This window comes from Pseudocercospora fijiensis (assembly GCF_000340215.1).
Source record: "Pseudocercospora fijiensis CIRAD86 unplaced genomic scaffold MYCFIscaffold_2, whole genome shotgun sequence".
Taxonomy (NCBI): Eukaryota; Fungi; Ascomycota; class Dothideomycetes; order Mycosphaerellales; family Mycosphaerellaceae; genus Pseudocercospora; species Pseudocercospora fijiensis.
The window spans coordinates 3242635-3263330 of NW_006921533.1; the positions used below are offsets into that span (position 1 = coordinate 3242635).

A 20696-nucleotide genomic window follows, 5' to 3' on the forward strand; every position below is an offset into this window, starting at 1 on the left:
CATCCACATTCACAGAAATGCAGGGCTCACGATCACTACGGCGCGTGATCGCCGAGCTGCCCAGAAGGCCCAAAATTACAATAAAATGTAATATCAAGCGACCATCATGGATATGCACACAATGCCTCAGCCAACAGCGAACACGCCTGAAACCCTCCCAGCTCCTCCGCCAACAACGCCGCTCATATGCCAACCCAGCAGACTCACCAGGCTTCACATCAATCGTCGACAATCCGCCCACCCTCGTCCGTTCAGGCCGTAAACACAACAAAGTCGGCATAATAATCCTCGCCACAATCCCCATCACAGCATTCATCCTCGGCTGCTGGCAAGTCCAACGCTTAGGATGGAAAACCGACCTCATAGCCAAATTCGAAGATCGCCTCGTCCGAGACCCCTTGCCCCTCCCGCCACGAATCGATCCCGACGCAATCAAAGACTTCGATTACAGAAGAGTCTACGCAAGAGGACGGCTAATGCACGAGAAGGAAATGCTAATCGGACCAAGACTCCTCGACGGAGAAGACGGATATCTAGTCGTCACACCACTCGACCGGTCAGGGCAGTTCAAGGGTGAAAGCAACGAGGCAGATACCAGAATCCTCATAAACCGAGGCTGGATCCCCAAAGACAAAGCTCCCCAGTCTTCTCGCCCCGAAGGTCTCCCTAAAGACGAAGTCACAGTCCAAGGCTTATTACGCGAACCCTGGAAAAAGAACATATTCACCCCCTCCAACGTCCCTGCAGAAGGAAAATGGTATTTCCCAGACGTATACCAAATGGCAGAACACTCGGGTTCACAAGCCGTGTGGATTGAAGAGACGATGAAGAGCGATCTTATAGAAACGTATAGGAGACAAGAGAAGGGTATACCGATTGGGAGACCTCCGGAAGTGAATTTGAGGAATAATCATACACAGTATATTTTTACGTGGTTTTCGTTGAGTTTGGCCACGAGTATTATGTTGTGGATGGTTTTGAAGAAGCCGCCGGGTGGGGTGAGGATGAGGGTTAGGCAGAATAAGGAGTGGTAGGGATTGATGTTGATTGATGGGGCGGAGGGACTGGGAATGTGTGCGCGAGCATCGCTTGAGTCTATGGAGCACTGGTCGTGAGGAAGGCTCTAGTGATGGAACAGACCAAAGTACGGGAGAGAGCAGCCCGTACAGACATCTCGAGTAGGCTATAGTAATACTCAGATGCTCTGTGGTGTGCGACTTACAATGCACGAATTGCGCCATGTTTGTCGACCGGGTTGGAGGTCTGTACATTCTACCAGCGCTTTGCAACGCCAGTATGTCTCATGCGGCATAGCATCTGGTTCAATAGCTGGCTGTGATCATCCACAGGGGGAACACGTTGGGTGTTCAGCATTCGTACGAAGATAACTCTTTGTCTTAGTATGAGTATATACTACAGCACGCGCGCACTATTTCTACAGGTAATGCATGATGCGGCTCTCCCGAGTTCCTCCACAGGCTCGAATAGCTTCTGTAGCAATTTCGCTCTTCTAGCCTTGCTGCAAGCATGCTATGCTCATACCCAACACCAGTCATCATCATCATCCGGTCCGGCTTTGGGATCGCGCTGGGGAGGACGGCCGTAGTCGATGGCATTCCGCCTTTCTTTCGTCCATGACCATCTGTGCCCAGACTTGGATGGTACTTGCACCTCGGCCTTCTAAGCCTTGCCCTTGACCTCTTTAGGCTGGATTCTTGCCATCATTTCTTCCTTCGTGATTAGGTGGTCAATGCGCTCCAAAAGACCAAGGAGCGACTTCATGTTGCCGCTCCACTCGTTCAGCACCTCGTCCGCATCTCGCTTCTTCTCGAAGCTGACAATCTGTGCTGGCCGGTCGATTCGCGCATAGATAGTCTTGCTGGTGACCAGGTCTGAGATGTACTTCTCGGTTTCCTGGGCCGGGAGGTCGAGAAGTGAAGTAAGTCGCGAGAAGTGGATGCGAGTATAGTACTTCGCGATCACGCGCACATTATGCTCGATGACACGCTTGCGGAAGTCCAACCAGCGCTGGTGTGCTTTCGGATCCTTCGGGCTCTCCTTGTTCGAGAAGATATCGGTACTGCACAAGTGCTCTCCGAAGTTGGACTGGATTGCAGGCCAGCGCATGAGTTCGGGCACGGTGAAGCGCTTCAGCAGCTCAGCTTCTCTAGGACATGATGTCGATAGTCGGTTGTCCTGTGCGATACGGTGCAGAAGATCGGACTGCTCGTTGTCGTATGGCGCAAGAAGGATGAAGTAGACAACACGTTGAAGTGCTGCGCGAAGCTTGTCCGGATCGTCTTCGACAGCTTCAGTGTCCAAGACCTGTCGATAGTGCTTACAGACTTCGAGGTACTTGTCCTCGTGCTTGGCGAGTGTGATCTGCTGTTCGTAATATCGAAGCTTGAGATCTGTCACGTCGTCATCCTCTGGCTCTTCTGCCTCGCCTATCGTTCCATCCGATCGCATGCGCTCCCGCTCTTCCTTTTCTTTCCGCTCCTTCTCGATCTGCTCGGCGCTCTTCTTGGGCTTCCTGGCGAAATAGCGAGTGCTGATCTTTCTCGACAATATTCCACCTTGCGTCCAGTCGCCATCCTCAATGCACAGCGCCACCTGTTCAAGAATGAACTCGGTCTTCTCTCTCCGCGTCATGGAACCAAAGGTCTCCACCTGCAGTTCGCAAAGTGTATCCTTGGCGGCAGTCACCTTGCCCTGGGATCGCTGAATGTTGGAAAGTATTCGTGTCACGCGAGCTCGCTCCACCTCAACGAAGATCTGCGATTCCCCATGTCAGCTAATCTACACCATTTGTCACTCCGAGCATGTACCATACCTTGCCTTCCGTCACCGTCCGCAAGGTCTCAATGACGCCCATCTTGACTTCAGTGCTCGGCGTGTCATCTAAGAATTCCATGACGACCTGCACCATCTTGGTGATGGCCTGTTTGAGTTGTCCATGCTTCTTGCTGAGTAGCTGAACCTGCTCATTCAATAGACTCCAGTCTCCCGATTCCTTGGATATGGTGCAGATGGCGACAAGTAGGCGCGATGTGGATGGAAGGTCTGAGGACTGCCGCGTTTGCTTCTCTAAGCTGAGCAGCTTATCGATCGCCTGCTGAGTCTGACCATTCTATGCATTCGGTCAGTATGGGTCGCGAGCGCATCACATACATGATGATCATACCTTTGCGATCTTCTCAGCTTCCGGAATGGCAGCATCGACTTCCTTGGTGAAGTCCTTGTCCGCCTTCAAGATGCTGCCGTCCGACATGTTGGGCGACGTTGCTTGCTGTGTCCTGACTTGCGCAGACTCGGCCGAGTCACGTTCTCTATTCAAGGTCTGCGGAAGATGTCAAGCGGTTAGACCACGAATTGAAAGTTGAAAGTGATGGGGTGTGTTGATGCAGGCAACTAGGAAGTGTTGTGGACCACTATCGCGTTCCAAGACTGGCAGCTTGCAATGTATTTGTTTTGATTACTAATCGTATATATATCTCAACTACCGAGGCTAGTAAACTTCAATAGCTAAAGGCTCTTAGACTCTATAACTATAGGCCTAGGTATCTTTATATTATATATAATATAGCTATTTATAAGGTTCTAGGAATACGATACTAGTTTTAGAGAATATTATAATTTTAGTTTCTATATATATCTATACCCTAGTTTATAAAGGAAAATTTACTAATCTTACAATTCTAAATTATAGTTATGCTTTTCTAAGTTATATAGTAGTTTGTTCTAGCTATAGTATATAGTTTAGTAGGGCTTAATATAAGTACTAGTATCTAAGTAGTAGTTCGCTACTAGTCTAGACGCGCGCTATTAATTCCCTTAGACTCTTAATTAGTAGGCTTTAAATATTTAGTTAGAAAATTAAATATATCTATAGCAAATACTAAGTACTACTTAGCTAGTCACTATAGTAAGAGAGAATAGAACTTTAGCTATATACTAAAATAGCGATTTAGACTTCTAACTTTAGTAGTAAATTTACTAGTAGTAAAAGTTATTAAACTTAGCTTAAAATATATAAATAAAACTTAATTATTTAGGCTATATATAGAATATATACTAAAAGAATAGATATACTACCTTAGTAGAGGCCTAGATATATTATATATAACCCCTAATTACTAGTAGCTATCCTCTAGCTAGTAAGTCTAGTAGTATAATTCTTAGAGATTAATAGCTTTAAGCTATACTATCTAGCTATTATAGATTTAGCTATTATACTAGTTATTTCTATTACTCGTCCTCCGATAAATTATATAGTTTAAAGTATAGAATACTAATTAAAATTACTAACTTCGAAATAGAGATAGTTCGATTAGTAGAGGTCGATTAACGGTTCGACTAATAGTTCGATTAATAGTTTAATTAATAGTTTAATTAATAGTTTAATGAATAGTTTAATTAATAGTTTGATTAATAGTTTAATAAATAGTTTGATTAATAGTTTGATTAATAGTTTGATTAATAGTTTGATTAATAGTTTAATTAATAGCTTGATTAATAGTTTAATTAGTAGTTTAATTAATAGTTTAATTAATAGTTTAATTAATAGTTTGATTAATAGTTTGATTAATAGTTTAATTAATAGCTTGATTAATAGTTTAATTAGTAGTTTAATTAATAGTCTAATTAATAGTTTAACTAACCGGTTAATTAGTAGTTTAATTAGTAGTTTAATCAATAGTTTAATTAGTAGTTTAATTAGTAGTTTTAGTTTATAGAATTTTAATTAGTATTTTACTAGTAGCTAGTCCCCCGATAAATTATATAATTTAAAGTATATAGTACTAAATTACTAACTTCTAAATAGAGATAGGTCGATTAGTAGGTCGATTAGTAGGTCGATTAGTAGATCGATTAGCAGTTTAATTAGTAGTTTAGCTAGCAGTTCGATTAGTATTTTAATTACTAGTAACGGTTTAATTTAAAATTTCGTTAGTAGTTTAAGAAGTAGTTTAACTAGTAGCTTAACTAGTAGTTTAATTAGTCGTTTTATTAGTAATTATATAAATAGCTTAATTAACTATTTAATTAATAGTTTAATTAGTAGTTCGATTACTAGTTTCAGTTTAACGAAAATTTTAATTAGTATTTTATTAGTAGTTTCTTTAATAGTTTTACTAGTAGCTTTATTAATAGTTTTGTTTCTAGTTTAGTTAGTAGTCTTAGTACTTTAATTAGTAGTCTTAGTACTTTAATTAGTAGTCCTATTCGTAGGCTAGCTCGTAGTCTTGGTAGTTTTACTAGTAGTTTTATTAGTAGTTCTGTGAGTTATTAGTTTTACTAATAGTTTTACTATTAGTACTATTTGAGTTATTAGTTTTATTATTAGTTTTATTATTAGTTCTATTATTACTAATAGTTTTACTATTAGTACTATTTGAGTTATTAGTTTTATTATTAGTTTTATTATTAGTTCTATTATTAGGTTTACTAATAGTTTAGCTAAGAGTTTATCTAATAGTCTATCTAATAGTTTACCTAATAGTTTAATTAATAGGTTTGTTAATTAAAATTAATAGTACTATTAGTAATCTTACTAATATTTTCGCTACGGGGACCTTTATACTAGTCGATAGGCTTTATATTTAGTAGGATATAGCTATATCTAGGTCTTTAGTATACGTTAAGCTCCTACTAAATTTTTATTAGCGTATTACGCTTATATCCGGGATTCGTTAAGCGCTTTCGATTTACGTTCTATGCTAAAATCCGGGGTAAGTTAAATTTCCCTTTAATATTTGTTTCGATTGACGTTCTACGCTAAAATCCGGGGTAAGTCAAATTTCCCTTCAATCTTTGATTGCATATTACTTCTGCGAAATTTCTTAGCCAATCATTTCGGTCTTGGCGGACAACTTGGATTTTCGCGGGCGGTGGCCGCGGTGTCTAGATTGGCAGCTGCGCTGCCAATCAAGAGGCAGCCGGAGTCGCAGCTACGCCCGGGGATCTGCAGGCAGGTGTGCCGAGAAATCCCCATACGCGCGCACTCACTTCACGCGTCGAATTCTGCTTGTATACAATCGTTCCTTGACATCCGAGCAGACGAGTGGCGAAGCACAGGAATGGGGGCTCTGGAGTCCATACTGGTCGAAGATTCACCAATTGGATATCTTGAAATATAGCCTACAGGGCACACTCCGAGCAGTCTCTTAGACTGCACCCACAATTCTGGCAACGGCAACACTATATCTCGTCGATACTATTAGAAATTATAGCAGTCAGGACATCCAGAGAGCTAAGAGCTATAGAAAAGTAGCAGGAGCACAATTGACCATATCGCCATGCTCGCACAAAAGTATCGTTCAAGGTTCCCACCTGTCGCTGATTCCTACCATTGACCGGAGGTGTTAAACGAGGTCAAGTCTTACATATCACTTCGTGCTCTCCATCAAGAAGCTAAGCACGTTATTCGATGCATTCGACCCTGAAATCACAGTATAGAATCGAAGTCGGAGCCTATGGAGCGAAGAAAGCCCTTACGACATTCGGCAATACGAGCCTCGCCAGGCTTTCTTCATTCGCTCTTGGAGACTCGTGCAAGGAACAATCAAGATATCATAGGAGATGCTGTTGGTCAGCTTGGCTGTAAGTACGAGTAAATGGCATCAACCCGCCTGGCTCTCGTCGATTTTGTCGCGGGTGCGCGCTGCGAATTGCCTCTCGTGATTGGCGATCATTTATCCGACTCGTGCGCATTTTATTCGAAGCACTTCGCTTGCTATGGGTATCTTATGCAGTTACAAATCAATTCATCGCAGCAACGCTTCTTCTGAAATTCCAGGCTCATTTGATGTTGTACTCAACCCTTGGCAGTCTCGTCGAGCTTCTGCTTCTTAGGCTCTGGCTCGTCTGGCTGCTTTGGCTCCTTGGTCGGCACATCAGGCAAGTCTGGAATTGCGCTGTCATCCTTTTCCGTTGCTTCGCCATCTGGTCGTGCTGTCTCGGCTTCGCCAGACTCATCAGCTTCTTCGGCTGCAGTCTCCGATGGCGGAAAGTATTTTCTGCAACCAGTCAGTGTATATTCTTGAATGAAGTTCGCTCATACTCACGGAATGTACTCGTCGTACGCATCAACGTCCTTCTGCATGAACTGGCAGAAGATGACTCTCTCGATCTTGTCCGCTCGAGCCTCATCAGCTTCTAGCCAGCCCTTGACTGCCTGGATGGCCGTCTCCGCAGCCTCGTCGCTCGGATAACCATAAACACCTGTGCTCAGAGCGCTGAAGGCGATACTCTTGCAACTCTTGGCAGCAGCAAGATCAAGGCTCGTTGTGTAACATCCTTGTAAGAGACTCGTGTGCTTGCCCTGGTTTTTCGTCCTCCAATACACCGGTCCGACGGCGTGAATGACTCTCTTGCATGGAAGCTCGTAGGCACCCGTGATCTTGGCCGACCCTGTATCGCACCCATCTAATGTTTCGCACTCTTCTAGCAGTTCTGGACCGGCGGCTCGATGTATGGCACCATCAACTCCACCACCTCCAAGAAGAGACTCGTTAGCTGCATTAACGATCGCATCAACTTCGAGCTTGGTGATGTCGTTGCGAATGAGGGAAATCTTGTCGTTGAAGCGCGAAGTCGCATTCGCATCGACCGGATCGGACGAAGCTTGTAGCTTTTTGAGCTTGTATAGGAGGGTCAGAGTTGGAATCTGCTCTAGAGGTATGGTCGACATCTTGAAGGCGGAGCTGGCGAGAAGTCGAGCAAGATGTCGCATGCGCGCATTCGAGGTGATGTTATAGAATTTGGTTCCTGAAGCCTGGATGTGGAGCTAAGCATGTGAAATCGACCCCGCGATCTGAAACGGCAAGCGCGACGCGACTTTGAAGCGGAATCGGGGGCCAAAAGTCTATCATCGCGTCAACGCGTCCGTCGGCTGATGAATCAACGCATTAGACACAATGCCACCTCGAAAAGAGCCCAAAGAGCAAGTCTACTATCCGCCGTCCAAGAGCAAAGGGCCGGCTTTCAAGCCATTAAAGCCATCCAAGTTCCCACGCATCCCGACCATAGAATCAGAGAGCTCGGTCAAGTCGAAACCCACAGCAAAGAAGCCCGCGACAGCAAAGCGGAAAAGATCCACAACTGTCACAGAGGACGATGACGATGACGCCGAGAAGATTGACTCGGACGATGACCTACCAGATCCAAGATCGATAGGCTTCACATCAGCTTCGAAGATGACCAAATCCGCACCTGCCAAGCGAAAAACACCAGCGCGAGAACCATCTCCAGAATCGATAGCTTCCCATCACGACAACGAGCCACCAGACGACACAGTAGCGGGAGCGAGAGCAGAGATCCCGCTTCCTACTCAATCTGATGACACGCCTTCCATACCCCAAGCACTCCTGCTCCGCCTGCTCCACGAGTCGTTCCAAGACAAGAACACGAAGATCGACAAACACGCTATACAAGTGTTTCAAAAGTATGTCGAGATCTTCGTGAGAGAGACTCTTGCGAGGTGCACTCTAGACAAGAAGGAAGCTTCTGAAAGGGGAGAGGTCGCAGAGATAGATGCAGGATGGCTGGAGCTGGAGGATTTGGAGAAAGCTGCGCCGGGGCTGATGCTGGACTTTTGAGTCTTGAGCGACGGCCTGCGTCAAAGAGCTATCTCGAATTCATTTCCTGAGCAGGTGTATGTGAGAGTGGTGGTCAAGACAAAGCCTGCCAGCTGCTAAAGAAGCAAGACTCCAGTGCCAGAGAACGAGTCGCGAATTCTCACGGCGTAGCCTTTGCCCTTGTCTTTCGATCGCGATGGTCACTATCAGTCTTGAACAACGTGCTGGATGGATCTGGTACCAGCCGACTGGTGGCTAATGTCTCGGCACGGTTCCCATGCCACGGCATTCCATTCTCTTCGAGTCTGCTCGACTTCTAGCTTTATCGAATGATACGCGGCCGGCATCACTATTGATTGCGAGCGAAGCTCGCACTACTATAGTAGTCTCGGATGTCAGTAGCTCGAAGTACTGTTTAGCTACCTACGTGATTCCCCGGATTCTAAAAGCTTGGCCAAATCCTATAAGAGAACCGTACACGCTCTCTGCCTAAGGCTAGAACCTTTACAACTAGCTAGCGAAGATTACGGCTAGTTACGACGAGAAGACGACACGAAGATAATACGACGACGATACGAAGGCGACACGGCGACGACACGGCGACGACACGACGACGATACGGCGACGACACGACGACGACAATACGACGACGATACGACGACGATACGAAGATAACAATAATTCAATTACAGGGAGGAATACGAGCTTGTATGTACTATAGGTAAGCGGCAAGCAAGAGGGCTTATAGGTAGGGCGGAAGCTTCGCTCGCATATTGTAGGCACGCGCAGCCGCCTACAAGCACATATTTCTACCGCTGTATCGGATCTCCGTGGATCGTGAGGACAAGCTATTGCGAGCTACGTGGATAACCCCTCGTCTACTAAGTAGGACATCTCTTAGTGTGGTCGATCACGGCTTCTGCCACTTGCGTGCTACCAGTGCCGGCACGTGTCGTTGCGCAGCGACATTTGCAACGAAAGAAGTATTGAGCACAAGCCGAGCCACTTTATGTTCCTCGAACAGTCAAGCTACATGTAGCGCAGCTCTCTCAAGTTGTACGTCATCGTCAGCGTCGTATACGTTACACCCCACGGTGTTCGGCTTGCGTCAAACTGTGTTTACTTTGCTACTGCTGGTATCTCTGCGGCATGACTGTCATCGGCACTTTGAAGTATCACGAGAGGTCAAGACTCCAGAATTTTTCTATGCACCATCACGGACACTGCAAGACCAGACGTAGGCAGCGGACATAAAGACTACTGCAGTATTTTTGGTATGGTTTGCTTGGTGTAAGGATAAACAAAGTTTATGGGTAAGAATAGAGTCAAATACATGGCTACCTTGTCAAGCTAAACCACACCCACGGGACCTGTTCGTGCACTGCTGCGCTATGCGCAGTCTCGGCTGTGCTGTACTATTGCTACTGGAAAATCAACATCAACTTAGACCGAGAATGGTAATGCACCAAGAATGGCAGCACTTCCGTGCACTCCGACGAACACCGATGGTGCCGTTCGATGACCTCAAAATGGAGCCTGTGCAACTCGGCATGACAGATATAAGAAAGAGGTTGAAGTACAGTGTCTCGTTTCCTCATCACACAGAAGCAACCTCAATACCAGAAAAACCAAACAAGAAGACTTCCTGCATCTTATATTCCATTCATCCTTGATCGACCCAGAGACTCGACAATATCAACACCTAGGCTTAAATATGTATACCTCAACTATCATCACATCTCTCCTCGCCATCGCTGGCACCACTCTTGCAGCTCCTCTTACAAAACGAGCCGATATCTCCATTCAATTCATCGGTGGCCCAGCCAGCTATACTATCACGATTCCCAATGATGATGTGTGGCACCCTACGAACAGCGACCTCAACATCTCAAAGATCAAGTCTTCTGTCAACGTTATCACTGCTTGCAAGTTCCAGACCAAACCTCCTCCGGCTGTGGCTGCTACTGCGACTTATGTGCAGAGCAATGATGGAGCTGTGGATGTCGGTCCACCACAGCCGATCTTGGCTGTCAAGTGTCCCGGTGCATGAATGAGTGCAGGAGAGTAATGTAATGGGGTAATTGTAATGATTAACGACGATCATGAAGCGTCTTGGGCTGAGACCACAAAGTGTGGCGCAACAGAATGGGCGGGATGTGAAAGGAGCATTGGTAACATGGGGACGATTGGCTATCTTGAGCCCTTTTAATGAGGTGGGCGAGCTGTGTCATGCATTGATGTAGCATTATTAATACATCTCTCTGGAGATGCTAGAACTATGAAAGGACTCCTTGACCTGGTTACTTCGGTAAGAAGCTACATATTACCGAGCAAGTCAGTCAATTTGTTCATGTTCTTCTTGAGCCGTTTCTTGACGATGTGCCCAGCGGCCTCGAGACTCGAGCTTATATATTGTCAGGTCGAGTTGTGGTTGCCGCATTTCAGCTGTTGAAGCGTCTTTGGACATCACATGCTGTGTACCTGCTTCAATTGAGCGGAGCGCATGTGGCAAGAAGAATCGCCTCGGAACAGCTGTTCTTAATAAGATTGGACCCTTGCTCTTGCAACACAATTCGGAACCTTGAACTCTCAGCACCACCGTTCCACAACTCCACACAACCATAAGTCAACATGTTTCGACTGAACCAATTGCTCACTGCAGGCCTCGCTGCCTTCAGCACCGTCTCGGCGGGCTCAGTGCTCGACCTCACACCCAAGAACTTCGACAAGGAAATTCTCAAGTCAGGCAAGCCCGCATTGGTCGAATTCTTTGCGCCATGGTGTGGCCACTGCAAGAACCTCGCGCCTATCTACGAAGAGCTCGCAGCCAGCTTCGAGTTCGCCAAGGACAAAGTGACAATCGCAAAGGTCGACGCCGACGAGCATAAGGAGCTGGGCAAGAAGTATGAGATTTCAGGCTTCCCTACTTTGAAGTGGTTTGATGGCACTGGCAAGAGCGAGCCAGAAGAGTACTCCAGCGGCCGTGACCTCGAGTCGCTGACTGCTTTCATCACGGAGAAGACTGGCGTCAAGTCTAGGAAGCCAAAGTCGCCTGCCAGTCAGGTGGAGATGTTGACCGATACTACATTCGACGAGAAGGTTGGCAAGGACCAAGATGCCATTGTCGCTTTCACGGCCCCATGGTGTGGACGTGAGTACTACCATGTTCATTATCACGAGTGTTTGTATACTGACATGTACTCTTTCGCAGACTGCAAGAGCCTCGCTCCTGTTTGGGAGAAGGTTGCCCATGATTTCGCTGCTGAGCCAAGCGTCTTGATCGCCAAAGTCGATGCCGAAGCACCAAACGCGAAGGCAACCGCCCAGCGATTCGGAGTCAAGTCTTACCCAACAATCTTCTACTTTCCAAAGGGTTCGCAAGAGCAAGTTGCATACAGTGGTGGCCGTTCCGAGGAGGCTCTTGTTGACTTCATGAATGAGAAGGCTGGCACCTTCCGTGCTCCAGGTGGTACACTTAACACGCTTGCCGGAATCATTCCTTCCCTGAACGATGCAGTCAAAGCCCTCCAGGACGGCGGCGAGAAGGCTTACAAAGACCTCTACGCACAGGCTGGCAAGCTGCAAGGCAAGTACGCTGAGTACTACATCAAGGCTGCAAAGAAAGCAGAGGCCAACAAAGAGTACATTGAGAAGGAGATTACGCGCATTGGCAATCTAATCAGGAAGGGCAACCTCACACCTGAGAAGTTGGATGATCTCACCAGCAGGAGAAACATCCTGAGCGTCTTCCAAGGACCTGACGCTGCCGAGGAGACAGAAAAGAGCGAGTTGTAGGTCAACTCATAAATTGAGCTTAGATGGCAGTGCCCTCATGGGCCTCACTTGGGCATTTCCGTGGCATTTTACAAATGCATAGCACAGCTCACAGGGTTGAAAACCTAAGCTTGCAATATTCTATAGGACGAGCAGCCATCGATCAACAGAACAGGCGCATAAAGGCTTGTATGATAGAGCTAATGACATGAATAATATAACTTTGATGATCAGCCCTTTCTGGGTATCAGTCCCGATACAATGAGACCGCAACAGTCAGCTTTGCGTGAGTCTGGCGAGGCAGTATTGCAACACCTCGGGAAGTGGGTCTCACCTGCAGCTTGACAGCTCATCAATCAGAGCTGAAACTTCTTGATCTTGAACGCAGGCATGACCAAGCTGAGTTCATTCAAGACTTAAGGACGGTCGTAATGTGGTTGTTGAACGTCAAGACTTGGATGCTGAAGCAGATCACAAAGGAAAGAGACTGGGCCCGGAAATATGCCATCTTGTCACATACATGGACTGACGACGAAGTCGATTTCCGAGACATTAATACCAACCTCAAAGTAGCAACCCAAAAGAAAGGATATGCGAAAATCAAATATGCCTGTCGTCAAGCCGACAAGGATGGTCTTAAATATGTCTGGATTGACACGTGCTGCATCGACAAGTCCAGCAGCGCAGAGCTTTCGCAGGCTATCAATTCAATGTACAAGTGGTACACTAATGCCAAAGTGTGCTATGCTTACCTTTCCGACGTTAAGGTCGCTGGCCCTCGCAATCCAGCGGAGGAGGATACGCGCAAGCTTCTGGAGGGAAGTCGATGGTTTACTCGAAGTTGGACTTTGCAAGAGCTGATCGCACCTGACCATGTCATGTTTTTCGCTCATGCATGGCAATCCATCGGCACGAAGCACGAAATGGTCGATCTTCTCTCGTCAATCACTGGCATTGATGCAGATGTCTTGACACACCGGCAAGGTCTTCATTCTATCAGTGTCGCAAAAAGAATGTCATGGGCTGCTCATCGTCAGAGCTCGCGTGAGGAGGACCAGGCATACTCGCTTCTTGGCATCTTTGACGTTCACATGCCAATGCTGTACGGTGAAGGCGAGAAGGCCTTCATACGTCTTCAAGAAGAGATCGTCCGCACATCTTTGGATCACTCCGTGTTCGCTTGGGAGACTTGGACTGATGTATTGGCAGGAACCCTGTTTTCGCCTTCTCCTTATGGCTTCAGGGATGCTGCTAAGGTCGAGAGCTGGACTGTGCCAGAACGCGACGAGTCTTTTGAGCTATCGAACAAAGGACTGCGCATCACACTACCCGCCTTGCGGCGTGGGAATGAGCTCCGTGCTGTGCTAAATTGCCGCTATGGCGACCAATTCATGCGACCCATTGCCCTCCGCCTTGAAGTCTTACCAGCGAGGAGCATCACTCCTGCTAAATCATCCTCGACGACAGTATGCCACATGAAGCTGGCACATTTCGACAAGGGCAAGCGTTCTCACCTGACTACTCTCGACGTCAATGAACTTCACTCCACGAAATGGCTGGATCTGGTGGTGGCTAGGGAGAAGCCAACGGCATCCGGGAGGCAGCTGTCTAAGAAGATCATGATTCACGGGAGTCCTTCGTACAATGGGTTTGACCTCATAGATCCTCAGCCGGCAACTGCCTTTTGCAGTAAAGATCTTGTCATGAGCCTTAAAGTCTCGGAATCTGGGGGGACTGAGACGGGAAGAATCATCATCGCAGATCGACAGGATAACATTCTCACCCTGGCCTTTGCACAAACGTTCGAGCATGACTCTGCGACGCTTAGATACTGTCTAGTCAGTCATGCAGAATGCGATGAGCCACGTCGAGCTGCTCAAGTCTTGCTCACGAGCTTGGCTTCGCCAGCCGTCGCTGAGGCTGGCATAACCGGCGGGCGGAAAGTCTATGCTAAATGTCAACACATGTATGTGATGGGCGAAGAAGTTTGGTTGATAACGCTCGCCGCTGCAAGTGAGGCTATCAATGCAGCAGAAATAAGGGCTTCTAGGATCCGCAGCATCGTTGATGACAGGCGGCATGGAGCTGTTTCTTCTGTGCCATTGAACATGATCTCGACGGATTCACAGTTTTATCTTGGTAATTACAACACCCCGGCCCAAGGAAATTCATAGCTTTGATCAGCGGCCCGCGTCCTTGACGATATCGAGAGTCTCATCTGCTGCTTGTCGCTCGCCTGTTTGATCCTCCACGGCCATGGAGTACCGCGCGAATTGATCGACAGTGACTAGCCGAAGGTTTGCCCGCGGGCCTCCGCATCGCATGCAGGTCGGGTCCTTATTAGGCCGTGACCTGGATAGAATGCAACCTCATAATTGAGTGCTGGCTCGTTTCACTTTTACACTGGACTTCTTGAACAACTGCAGTGACCGTTGCTTTTCTCAAAGAATGGGCCCGCCAACGGATGAGATGACCCTTTCCGAGGCCATCGCTTCAAATCCGGGCACAGACACGGTAGAAGAGACCAGTTGGACCGCAGATGAAGAACGGCACCTTGTTCGCAAGCTCGACATTCGCATCTTTCCAGCGATCATCGTGCTTTTCATTCTGAACTTCATCGACCGCAACAACTTCGCCAATGCAAGATTGAAGGGTCTCGAAGCTGATCTTCAACTGTCAGATGTCGAATGCCAAACCTGCATTAGTATTTTACTGGTTGGATATGTCAGCTGTCAGGTCCCGAGTAATACGATTCTGAATCAAGTCAAGAGGCCTAGCTTGTATTTGTGCACGTGTGTTGCGGCTTGAGGAGTAATCAGCGCATGCACTGCAGTATGCCATAATGCGGTCGGCGCAATCATGTGTAGATTATTTCTAGGATGTGTCGAGGTATGTCTGATCAGCTTCACGACTGTAAAACCAGTTGACAGAAACAGGCCGCATTCTTTCCCGGCTGTCTCTTGCTTTTAAGCAGGTGGTACACAAGAGCAGAGATGCAACTGAGAGTTACATTGATCAATGCTGATAATCTTGCCACCCAAGCATTTGGTGGGCTCATTGCTGCTGGCATTCTGGGTGACATGGAAGGCGTTCATGGCATTCGGGCGTGGAGGTGGCTCTTCATCATCGAAGGAGTTCTCACTGTGGGCATTGCGTTCATCGCATACCCGATCTTGACAGACTACCCTGCTACGACACGCTGGCTCTCGGCTCGACAGTCGAGTATCGCAAGCCAGACTTGCGAGAGATGTTGACACCGTTGACACAGATGACTCCATGACTGCGTATCAGGGATTGAAATTGGCACTTATCGATCCCAAGGTCTGGCTCGTGGCTGCTACCTACTTCTTGACCATCATGGGCTTGTCATTTACTAATTAGCTTCTTCGTTCCTACAATCAAACAAGCTCTCGGATACTCAACAACCATAACCCTACTTCTCACTGCTCCGCCCTGGATCTTTGCAATCCTCGTCTCCCTTCCAAATGGTTGGCATGCAGATCGCTCTGGAGAACGATACTTTCACTGTCTCTGGCCTGCTATCGCTTGCTTGGTTGGCTATGCGATATCCAGCTCCAGTGTCAATATCGGCGCTCGGTACTTCAGCACCTTTTTGATGACGACTGGCTACGCATCTGGTTTCGTTGTGCTTGCTTGGATCTCGAACACAATCCCAAGACCTCCGGCCAAGCGAGCTGTGGCGATCGGGATGATCAATGCTTGTGGTAATATCGGGAGCATACCAGGGATTTATATTTGGCGAAGCATGGATGGACCTTACTACAGGGTGCCATTTTGGAGCTGCTTCGCTATTCTGGGTTCGGCCTGTGCGGTCGCGTGTGTTCTCAGACAGTATCTGGCCAGGTTGAAATCGCAAGCTGGATCGAGACGAGAATGGCACGATTGAGCTGGACGTTGATGGCAAGAACCTTTGCTCAGCGGAAGTCAAAGGCTTTCGGTATCTGTACTAGCTGGGAGTTCCTGCCGACTTACGGCTTTGAACAGATCAATGCAAGCTGTCGAATGCGATGCCGCAAAGCATCCCAGAATCAGGAAAGGACACAATGCAACACCGCCCCCTAGGGCAACGATGCAAGTCAATCGCCACCCATTCCTCAATTCACAGTCAAAATCTGCTCAAAGAACCCCCCATACTCCTCGTGCTGCGGCCTCAAATGCACCTCCAAGATCCAATGCCTCTTATGCCCCTTCTTATCCAACCCATCCATCTTCTGATCATTCCCCTCAACAATATAATTCGTAATCTTATCATTAGGAATCCTCTCATGCGGAAAATCCCCCACAATATGTCCAGCCAAATGCGCTCCCCATTTCCACCCATCTCCAGCAGCCGTAGCCTTGGCAATCTCAAAAAGCTCCCCACCAGTCATCGAAGGATTCTGATCATATTTCGCTTTGATCTTATACCACATCGGTTCCAGTGCATCCCGAAGTTTGATTTTCTCTGCATCATCGGTCTCGATGATGTACGTTCGTCCGAAATCTGCTTCCCAGGCTTCGAAGACGGGTCCGAGATCTATGACCAGGACGTCACCTTTTTCGACGATCCGGTCAGGTGGGTTTTCGGCGAATGGGGCTAGAGTATTGGGTCCACTTCGGATCAATCGTTTGTGCCAGTGGGTTCGCACGCCATAGTTTTCTTTTCCCATTTGATGGATTTCGTCGCTGATTTGCTTTTCGCTGACGCCCGGGCGAATGAGTTTGGAGCCGATTTCTTTGAACATTTCTGCCGCTTTTCTTTCTGCGTCTCGAAGCGCGTGCGCTCGGTCTTGTTCGATTGTGATTGTTTCTGTGGCCATGATGGATGATGTTCAGGACGTTCGAGTCGTGGTTTGTCTTGACGGATGCGCGCCTGCGGGTGGGGGTTTTGGAGACACGAATTGATCCGGAGCGGTGTCGTTGTCCAACGCTTGAATGTTACTGTCGGAAGAGTCGAATATCAATACCTGCCATTCAGAGCTCGGACAAAAGTAAGCTTGTGACTCGTGAGCAGGTGAGAATGTCATCACGTCTCGTGGATGATTGCTGCTAGGCGTAAACTGTGTCCTTGTGCCGAAGACAATATGCTGTCACATGCACTAGAGGTGAAGTCAACCTGAAAAGCTGAGCTGAGCGCACGGACGCCCTTCTCCACTTTTTCGGCAGCACGGCCATGCCATGCGGTGCTATGAGCTTTTCGTGTACATTCTGCTGATCGACACGCCTTCGACGACACGACATCTTGGGGCGCAATGTTTCTCCTTCCTTGGAGATAATGTACAGAGCCTCGATGGCCAACAAGCTTGCCAGCACAGCGCTGTCGAGGGCGCTTCGAAGATGGCCACATCCACACGCGACCCCGTCTACACCTTGCAGAGGTGTCGCAACTGCAGCCAGCGTCGACATACACGAACCTGAACCGTACATACCAGACTCGACGCCAATAGTGCCCTCCAGGCCAGACCGAAAGGAGGCTGTACGGAACGCGAAACCTTTCTCCGAATTCCTTACAGATACATACGACCGACAGCACGACTACCTGCGCATATCGCTCACCGAGAAATGTAATTTACGATGTACATATTGCATGCCTGAGGAGGGTGTTCACCTTTCGCCGAATCGAGAAATCCTTACGACGCCTGAGATTTACTACTTGAGCGCGTTGTTCGTCAACCAAGGCGTCAGCAAGATCAGGTTGACTGGTGGCGAGCCGACTGTGAGGAAGGACATCATTCCCCTCATGCAACAGATCGGACGTCTCCGACGTAATGGTTTGAAAGAGCTGGCTTTGACCACTAATGGGATATCGCTACATCGGAAGCTGGACGACATGGTTGAGGCTGGCTTGACTGGTGTGAACATCAGCCTGGACACGCTCGATCCTCTTCAATTTCCAATCTTGACTCGTCGACAAGGGTTTAGCGCCGTCATGAAAAGCATCAATCGAGTGCAAGAGATGAACAAGCTGGGCGCGCGCATCAAGCTGAAGATCAACTGCGTTGCCATGCGTGGAGTTAACGATGATCAAATCATTCCTTTCGTGGAAATGACCAGAGATCAAGACATCGAAATACGGTTCATTGAGTACATGCCGTTCGGTGGAAACAAGTGGTCGCAGAGAAAGATGCTTCCGTATGCGGAATTGGTCGAGCTCATCCGTGCACGGTATCCGACTCTGGGCCGCTTAAGAGACGCAAAGAATGACACGTCCAAGACATGGCAAGTACCTGGATTCAAAGGTCGGGTTGGCTTCATCACGAGCATGACGCATAACTTTTGCGGAACATGCAACCGGCTCCGAATCACTTCTGATGGCAATCTCAAAGTGTGCCTGCATGGCAACACCGAAGTGAATCTCCGAGATGTGATTCGAGCTGACAACCGAGGAGAGCCAATGGATGAAGCAGCATTCGAAGCGATACGACAGATTGAGCTGGACCGGCGGAAGCACGCCGAAGATGGCCTGCATTTCGATGGCGAGAAAGGCTGGATCAGCAAAGAGCGACAACTCCTTGAGGTAATTGGCGCTGCTGTGAAGCGCAAGAAGGCAAAGCACGCCGGAATGGGCAAGCTGGAAAACATGGAGAATCGGCCAATGATCTTGATTGGTGGGTAGGTCTGTTCTTATCTGTTCTACACCAACACAGCGGTGGTGTCAGCGTATAGTGCAGCGCACGCAGCTATAAGTGTGCTACGAGATGACGAATTCACGAACTTCACGACACTCATCCTCGAGCCTTATTCAATTCTCTCTGTCGTTCTGCAACTAATGTTTTGGTAGGTAAGAAGAGACATCTTGCGCGTCCAAGTCGTGAAGCGTGCATTGCTTTAATGTCGCATACTCGACGATCTACGATGCCGTGGTCATCAGTCCCTTGGCACCTACTTCGGCAGACCGTGTCAAATTCGTCAGTCCGGTTCTACTCCTCCGACAACCATCAATCGCAACGCGCTCTTAATGGCGAAGCAAGGAAAGATAGTAGTCTCCAAGATCAGCCGCCCTTGCTTGCTTCTGCATTTGGTTTTCAGAGCCTCAGTGGTCTCTTCGAAGAGCCTAAACAAAGAAGATATAGTAGGCCACGCCAGCCACGTGCTGAACCGCCTAAGACCGGACCTGAAATACAAGAGAAGCGCGACGTCCCTAGAACGGAAAGCGATGCCATCACGGGCGATGCTGTATCTAATCCCGCCACACAAACCCACGGCGAAAAGGCCACAAGACCTCAGGTGCAAGAGGAAGCGCCGCCTTCTGAAGGATATCAGTCTCTACAAGATCGGGTTCATTCACAATCAGCGGCTGATGCGCCGAATCTGTTCCGAAAGCATATTTTCCCGAATCCTGTTCGGACGGATATCGTTGGGAAGATCACAAAGCACTCAGTGCAAGACGAAGGGCCGCTTTCTCGAGGGTATCGGTTTCTGCAAAACCAGACTCAATCACAATCAACGACCGATACGCCGAAACGGACCCTAAGGTATATTCCAAAGGAGCCGATTGTCGAGAAGGAACCCGGAGCAAAGCTAAAGCGCCCCAGGCTTATTGGGAAAGGCCATGCTCACCCGTCTTCACAGGACCGGACGAGGGCGCAGCCAAATCCATTCACAATGAATCCGAGCGAGGACATCGTTGACAAAAAGGCCAGCTATGGAGTCACTGGACCGGCCTTGCATAAGACACAAGAACAAGAATCAACTCGGCCATGGGGCCTGAGCAAAATAGACGAAAACTCCCCAGAATCCATGACAGACCATGTTTCTGTGGCTGCCGGTACGAATGATCAGCGAGATGGAAAAGAGTCATCCACGGTGCCTGTAGGACCACCTGCAGCGAAGATGGACCTGAGTGAGACCTTTTCCGACGGCACTCCTCCAGCCTCGATCAGAGTGGCAAATGCGCTGACGCACCTCACCTCTGCTGGAGAAGCGCACATGGTCGACGTTGGTACCAAAGCAAACACCAAAAGGGTCGCTATTGCGATATGTCTGCTGAGATTTTCGAAGCTTGAAACCTCTAATGTTGTAGCTGAGAACAGCAACAAAAAGGGCGATGTCCTTGGCGTGGCTCGTATCGCTGGTATCATGGCTGCTAAGCGTACTTCGGATATTATACCACTCTGCCATCCGCTCATTATTAGCAAAGTGGAGCTGGACGTCAGTCTCCTCCCGCCAGGAAAGCCGATAAAAGGCGGCCTTTTCGTCCCATATGGCGCCATCAAAATCACCGCGGAAGTCCAGTGTACAGGACCGACTGGCGTTGAAATGGAAGCGCTCACTGCATCGACGGCGGCCGCACTGACCGCTTATGATATGTGCAAAGCCATAGACAAAGATATGTACATGACG

At 48.1% G+C, this 20696-nt stretch overlaps 10 protein-coding genes across 10 annotated transcripts; 7 read left to right on the forward strand and 3 right to left on the reverse strand.

Annotated features, from left to right (window-relative positions):
* Positions 1-17: 17 nt before the first annotated feature.
* MYCFIDRAFT_133105 (uncharacterized protein) lies at positions 18-1034 on the forward strand (the record flags this gene model as incomplete). Its single annotated transcript, XM_007925223.1, has 1 exon — positions 18-1034. One exon carries the CDS (start codon positions 18-20, stop codon positions 1032-1034), a length of 1017 nt encoding a protein of 338 aa, XP_007923414.1.
* Positions 1035-1680: 646 nt separating this feature from the next.
* MYCFIDRAFT_64735 (uncharacterized protein) lies at positions 1681-3271 on the reverse strand (the record flags this gene model as incomplete). The annotated part of the gene is made up of 3 exons (XM_007924498.1): positions 1681-2775; positions 2834-3130; positions 3185-3271. 3 exons carry the CDS (start codon positions 3269-3271, stop codon positions 1681-1683), a joined length of 1479 nt encoding a protein of 492 aa, XP_007922689.1.
* A 3546-nt stretch (positions 3272-6817) lies between these two features.
* Positions 6818-7693, reverse strand: MYCFIDRAFT_131286 (uncharacterized protein; the record flags this gene model as incomplete). The annotated part of the gene is made up of 2 exons (XM_007925224.1): positions 6818-7019; positions 7068-7693. The coding sequence occupies 2 exons, from the start codon at positions 7691-7693 to the stop codon at positions 6818-6820; spliced, it is 828 nt and encodes a 275-aa protein (XP_007923415.1).
* Positions 7694-8198: 505 nt separating this feature from the next.
* On the forward strand, positions 8199-8600 carry MYCFIDRAFT_131731 (uncharacterized protein; the record flags this gene model as incomplete). The annotated part of the gene is made up of 1 exon (XM_007925225.1): positions 8199-8600. One exon carries the CDS (start codon positions 8199-8201, stop codon positions 8598-8600), a length of 402 nt encoding a protein of 133 aa, XP_007923416.1.
* Positions 8601-10293: 1693 nt separating this feature from the next.
* Positions 10294-10629, forward strand: MYCFIDRAFT_81942 (uncharacterized protein; the record flags this gene model as incomplete). Its single annotated transcript, XM_007924621.1, has 1 exon — positions 10294-10629. The coding sequence occupies one exon, from the start codon at positions 10294-10296 to the stop codon at positions 10627-10629; it is 336 nt and encodes a 111-aa protein (XP_007922812.1).
* A 271-nt stretch (positions 10630-10900) lies between these two features.
* MYCFIDRAFT_52408 (uncharacterized protein) lies at positions 10901-12587 on the forward strand. The gene is made up of 2 exons (XM_007924361.1): positions 10901-11730; positions 11791-12587. Exons 1-2 carry the CDS (start codon positions 11211-11213, stop codon positions 12372-12374), a joined length of 1104 nt encoding a protein of 367 aa, XP_007922552.1. The 5' UTR covers positions 10901-11210; the 3' UTR covers positions 12375-12587.
* Positions 12588-12775: 188 nt separating this feature from the next.
* On the forward strand, positions 12776-13681 carry MYCFIDRAFT_99596 (uncharacterized protein; the record flags this gene model as incomplete). The annotated part of the gene is made up of 1 exon (XM_007925226.1): positions 12776-13681. A coding segment is annotated over one exon (906 nt), but the record flags the coding sequence as incomplete, so codon positions are not given.
* Positions 13682-14822: 1141 nt separating this feature from the next.
* Positions 14823-16260, forward strand: MYCFIDRAFT_81945 (uncharacterized protein; the record flags this gene model as incomplete). The annotated part of the gene is made up of 3 exons (XM_007924622.1): positions 14823-15150; positions 15291-15570; positions 15735-16260. 3 exons carry the CDS (start codon positions 14823-14825, stop codon positions 16258-16260), a joined length of 1134 nt encoding a protein of 377 aa, XP_007922813.1.
* A 208-nt stretch (positions 16261-16468) lies between these two features.
* Positions 16469-17173, reverse strand: MYCFIDRAFT_81946 (uncharacterized protein; the record flags this gene model as incomplete). The annotated part of the gene is made up of 1 exon (XM_007924623.1): positions 16469-17173. One exon carries the CDS (start codon positions 17171-17173, stop codon positions 16469-16471), a length of 705 nt encoding a protein of 234 aa, XP_007922814.1.
* A 428-nt stretch (positions 17174-17601) lies between these two features.
* On the forward strand, positions 17602-19065 carry MYCFIDRAFT_210378 (uncharacterized protein). Its single transcript, XM_007925227.1, has one exon. The coding sequence runs from the start codon at positions 17629-17631 to the stop codon at positions 18967-18969; it is 1341 nt and encodes a 446-aa protein (XP_007923418.1). The 5' UTR covers positions 17602-17628; the 3' UTR covers positions 18970-19065.
* Positions 19066-20696: the final 1631 nt, after the last annotated feature.